This window comes from Montipora foliosa, chromosome 10 (genome assembly GCF_036669935.1).
Source record: "Montipora foliosa isolate CH-2021 chromosome 10, ASM3666993v2, whole genome shotgun sequence".
NCBI lineage: Eukaryota > Metazoa > Cnidaria > Anthozoa > Scleractinia > Acroporidae > Montipora > Montipora foliosa.
In genome coordinates this window covers 4,991,862-4,996,861 of record NC_090878.1, presented here as the reverse complement: position 1 = coordinate 4,996,861, position 5,000 = coordinate 4,991,862, and the positions used below count along the sequence as shown (strand labels likewise).

The following is a 5,000-nucleotide window of genomic DNA, read 5'->3' as shown; positions in this document are numbered from 1 at the left end:
GGTGAAATTGCAAAGGCGAAAAGATAATATTTACCAATATTCACAGTGAACGGGCAATTTAGCAAACTGAGGGATACTTTGCCAATCGGATCTGTCATCCCTGGCGGAAAATGTCAACAGAACAACACGAAACTGATTTGGCGCCGTTATTGTTCAGTCTTAAAATACTCGCTTTAAAGAGAGTGACCAGAAACACAATGTGATAAATTATTGCACCGCCACGTGAAAATGTTTGCACTAGAAAACGGGGATAACTCCAAAAGTATGATTTTTAGAAGAAACTTCAATAAAGAAAAGTGTACTACATCTATGGCTTTATAAGAAAGATTGTCTACTAAAGAAATGAATTGATATTAAAAAAAAAAAAAAGGAAATCTATGGGTTGAGGTTTATCATTGGGAGAGTCAGATTACAAAATGTATCCGATTCTAATGCGTTCTGAATTAGTGGCCTTCGGTGTTGATGTGATATCAAAATAAAAATTGATTTCTTCAGATTCGCGCAGATACAGGAAAATGCTATTAAAATTGCAATCGCGAGGATGTCATCGATGATGCGTTTTGAGTTTTGAGGAGTCGAGGATATTGCTAAACCGCGAAACAAAATGTTATCTAAATACCTCCCGCAAAAGTGTCATATCTAAGTTAGTGGTTGATGTAAGACTTTTAGTCATTCCTTACCAAGTTGTTTTGAGTAAATATGAAAGTTACCTTCGCAAGCTTAGAAGAATACGGTTCGTCCATAATGTTCCAAATTTTCTGTTGTATCCTTTTCCATAAATTGTCTTTTCGCTCGATTGACATGTCAGACGATGACCGTTCAAGGTCATCCTCTTTGAGGTCTTCGAAACCGGGACCAACGAAAGCTTTTAAGTTTTCCTCGGCTTCTCGATGCTTGGTAAAAGTCGCCCAACAGCACGGTTCCATTTGCTTCTCGTCGATGCCCCAAAACATCAATTCTTCTTCGAACATGGGGCCACACATATCCGTCGGATAGTGAAGTTTTCCCGTACGATAGTAGTTCAAGATTTGTGCGAAAGCACCCGGGTGGCGATCGTAAAAAAACTCACGTTTTCCAGGGCTAACGGAGGAGACACTCTCGGCTATCCAATACAATCTTGTGTCTGGTATGTTCTTAAGAGTAGAAACATGTGTTTCATGTCGAAATCCACCAACGTTTATTAGTATTGTAGACTTTTCGGCCGCTTCAAATTGTGATGTTTCTCCACAATCCATGTTGAAGCACTCTTGGCTTTGAATATTAGAGGGTCTTAGCGACCGATTTGAAGTACCGGAACAAGAGTTCAGCCGTTACTCATTTGCTGCCTTTCTAATTTTGTTTACGTTCGTTGAAAAGGAGAGTTATGTCCAAACTTGCTCCGTTCCTGGGGTAAAATATTTTGTGTTCACTTGATGTATTCTCCCTGTAGGATACAACATAAGCATCAGCAATTTAAAGGTGCTTTTATTTCCACTACTACAGCTGTGAGCAGGTGATGCTATGCTAACCACTGGCTCGAATGCTTTGCTTTATAATTTCATTAGCCAATGTAGTAAAATTGCAGTATCTTCAAAATTCAAAATAAGGAGTTTTTTAACGATGCTAAAGCGAAGAACCGAAAACAAATTGGGCAAGAAAAAATTCCACATGAAAGGTCAACCTTAACTTACGCCCGTGTATGCAATATGTGCATATGTTAGTTCTAAGAATCGTCAATTCTAATGGATTTATGTCCGCACAAATATTGGATAGAAGAAATGGTTTCAAGACAATGCATTGTTTACAAATTGCCACTAAAGGATGAAAACCAGTTGAAAAAACCCGACTTCTCGGATCATTAAGGCTGATAAAATTTTAAGTGAAAGCGTGCGTTTGACATTTGCGCTGCCGAACCAAGGCAGACAGGCATAATAAATGCTAACTCAAACAAATATAAATTCACATGAAATAATATATTCAGAGGACCTTGCTTTGTTTCGGAAGCTAAATAGATGAAATAATCCCCTTCACGGAAGACATGAAAATACTGTTTTCTGCAGCTACTAGCCAAAGATAAAGAATTTGCGTTGACTCAATACGAGACTGATATTCGATTTCAGAATTAGATTACGTTTTGTAACAGGAAAAGCACAAAGGCGTAGTAAAGGCAATAAATTCGCCTAGGACTTTGAGCTGTTGTAGAAAACAATGCTACTACCGACTGAGCTAATTGACTGCCACAGCTAGAAAACACTGTCACTTTCATTTCACAAGCCTTTCCATTGAAACGAATTGAACTTCAGTCTATGAACATATTTGTACTCACCCATGTTTCTGTTTTTTTCGTCCACCTCTAGAATCCCATGCTCCAATGTTGAAATACTTTGGCTTACGTCAAATAGGTTTATCCGAGTCTTATTTGCCTAATGCAAGAAAGAAAATTAACTAGAGAGATTCATCTTTTGAAATCTGCCAAAATTAACGCAATTTCGAATCGGAAAAACAAAGCATGAAATAATTAAAATTAACATCAAAACGAAAACTCTTTTGCCAGGAATTAGAATTTGCCATCAATAAAGCACGTCTAAATGGTACATTGTGGACGATTTTCGGAGCCCTCATTAATTTCAAGCCTGATGATTTTGCTTTATTTATTCACCGCCTTATGGTCAACAGCTAAGGAATTAAAGATAAAAGGACATTAAAAAGACGAAAGCGAATGATAAAACCGCGAAGCGAAATTCGTGTTCTGTGGGTGACGTTTACTATTATAACGTGTAATGCGGCGTTAAGAACGCAGCAGGCGGCGGAAAGAGAAATACCTCATGACCTAAGGCCTGATATCATAACGTTAAACGCAGAATCGGTTGTTGCATCGCACAAGTGTTTTCATTAATAATTTTGCTATCGCTGAGGCACACAAACTCGCCGCAGAAAACTTTAAGCCGGTTGTCTCAATTGATCTCGTAAAAAACTCTTTGAAAGGGTCTTAGATCTAATATATTAAATATCGCTTACCTTTAAACCACGTATGTGCAATATCTCGAGATATTGACGCTGTGGAAAATGATTCTGTATCGATTTACTTGATGTTATTTTCTAAACGGCGTTTATATTGAGATAAGCTACCGTATGTGTAAAATCGTCACTGAGTAACAGGTGACCAAGTTAATATTATCTTTTAAGCTTTTTAGCCAGCCATACATTATTTAAAGTTGTTTTTTTTCTGTCCCTTACCACTTAAAGGAAATAGATTAAGAGTTTGATTATACTTTGCGATAACGATAGCACAATGGCACATTTCAAGTTGAAGATTTTACAGTTAAGCTATGGAGCAACGACAATCAACCTAAACGAAACAAAACCCTAACGGGAAGTTGTTTGAAGAATCTTTAGCTTGAGCGACTGACCAGTGTTCTAGCAACTACTAGTCGCTTGTATGCTAAAACAAGCGCTACTTCTTATGTGCGGTTTCATAGTCATAGTGTTCGTTTTGTTTTATTTATTTTTTTATTGCGCACTTTTTCTAACTGAGCCAAAGAAGAAAACCATCAACACATAAGACTTGGGGACCGCATGTTTTCGAAACCTTCCAGAACAAACCCCATGTGAAAAACCTGTTTCGCATGCATATTGTTTCTTATCGGGCCGGAACTGACCTTTGTGATAGTAAAACTCGAAAACATGGGAAATAAATAAACACGTCAACCCGGCATAGTTTGCTTGAAAGGCTCTTGTCAATCGGTGTACGACGGATGCAGAAATGAATTCGTTTCCGCGCAAACAAATATACCTCACGTTTCAACCGTTGAAACTCAACTACAACATAGGCTGGCAGTTCCCTTTGACACTGAAAACTCAGTCAAAGGCCAATTTGTTTTTTTTTTTTAAATAACAGCTGATTCGAAAAGTGAAACACGGAACTCTGGAACAAATGCTGAATGTTCCACACGATGCACAAGTTGAAATGGCTTAAGCTTAGAAGTCGACCTATGTTTTCAAGCTTCCCTAAAACTGTCTTTGTCTTGAATATAATCACTCGGAAACTTATTGTACCTTCTTACTTCATCGTGAATGCTATTACTGAATTTAATTGTATCGGTGTTCTAAAAGCAATTAGGGAGATCGTACGTATAAAAATATTTTTCATATCTCTAAAATTTTGGCTAAGGATATGTAGACCCGTTGTTTGTACCTCACCTATCTCTCTACAAAATTCGAGTTGCTCTTGGCCTCAATCCACGATTTATATTCACAGTCGACAATAGGTACCTCTTTCAGCCTTACGTTCAAAGCTGTTTTCCCATTTGTAAAATGCTCGCTCTGAACTTCTGTTTTCTGTAATAGTACTTTATATTTTGATATGCGCTATCGTGACCTCCAAACATTTAATCTCAAAACATCGCTAGAGTCTCTCTGGAAAAATACTACGTGATATATGTATATCCCTAGCTATTCAAATCATTCAAAGTCGTTAATTATCTTTCGCCATTGACGAGGCTTTTTAGATTTCTTTACTTTTAATTGCCATAAAACGGCTTGTGTAAACTTTGCATTTGCTTTGGACGCTTTCATTGGCTCAAGTTAAGACTGACCTGCAACTGAGATTATTTGCCCACTCGAGTAACTATAATGGCGCAAGTAACTTTATTCCTAACCATTTTCTGGGCTTTATAAATAAACAGCCAAGCCATTAAACAAACAAACGCTCGTTAAGATTCTGACCAGATAAAAGCGTTAAAATCTTTGCCTCTACATACATAATTCAACAGCAAATTACGTCTCGTGTTTCCCGCCCTGATAGCTGAATTCATGCTTCTCGCGCCTTGTTTCCGTAATTCACGACACTGTCGATAAAGTATTGACATTTTAAACAAGTTAAAGTCACGGGCAAGGCGCGTTTGAGTTATTCCCTTTACTTTCTGGTCTAGATGGTTGTAACTTTAAAAGAGGGTCTCTGCGGTTGGGGTAGCTTCGACAGTTAAATGTTAAAGTCATTCTATTTTGACAGCTGATTCCGG

The 5,000-nt window shown here is 37.8% G+C and overlaps 1 protein-coding gene and 1 long non-coding RNA gene across 3 annotated transcripts in view; one reads left to right on the top strand and one right to left on the bottom strand.

Moving 5' to 3' along the window:
- The window catches only part of LOC137973746 (voltage-gated potassium channel KCNC4-like), a 14,045-nt gene extending 9,728 nt beyond the window's left edge, over positions 1-4,317 (bottom strand). Inside the window, exons 1-3 of one of the 2 annotated variants that reach the window (XM_068820629.1) lie at positions 4,180-4,317; positions 2,306-2,402; positions 711-1,423 (exon numbers count right to left, since the gene is read on the bottom strand). In XM_068820629.1, coding sequence (XP_068676730.1) covers positions 711-1,235 — 525 coding nt within the window. In that variant the 5' untranslated portion in view covers positions 1,236-1,423; positions 2,306-2,402; positions 4,180-4,317. Of the gene's footprint in view, positions 1-710; positions 1,424-2,305; positions 2,403-2,997; positions 3,134-4,179 lie in introns of those variants that run through there. The other variant, XM_068820630.1, reaches the window with a different exon arrangement.
- The window catches only part of LOC137973753 (uncharacterized), a 104,828-nt gene that overhangs the window by 23,768 nt on the left and 76,060 nt on the right, over positions 1-5,000 (top strand). The gene's annotated exons all lie outside the window — the stretch shown is intronic.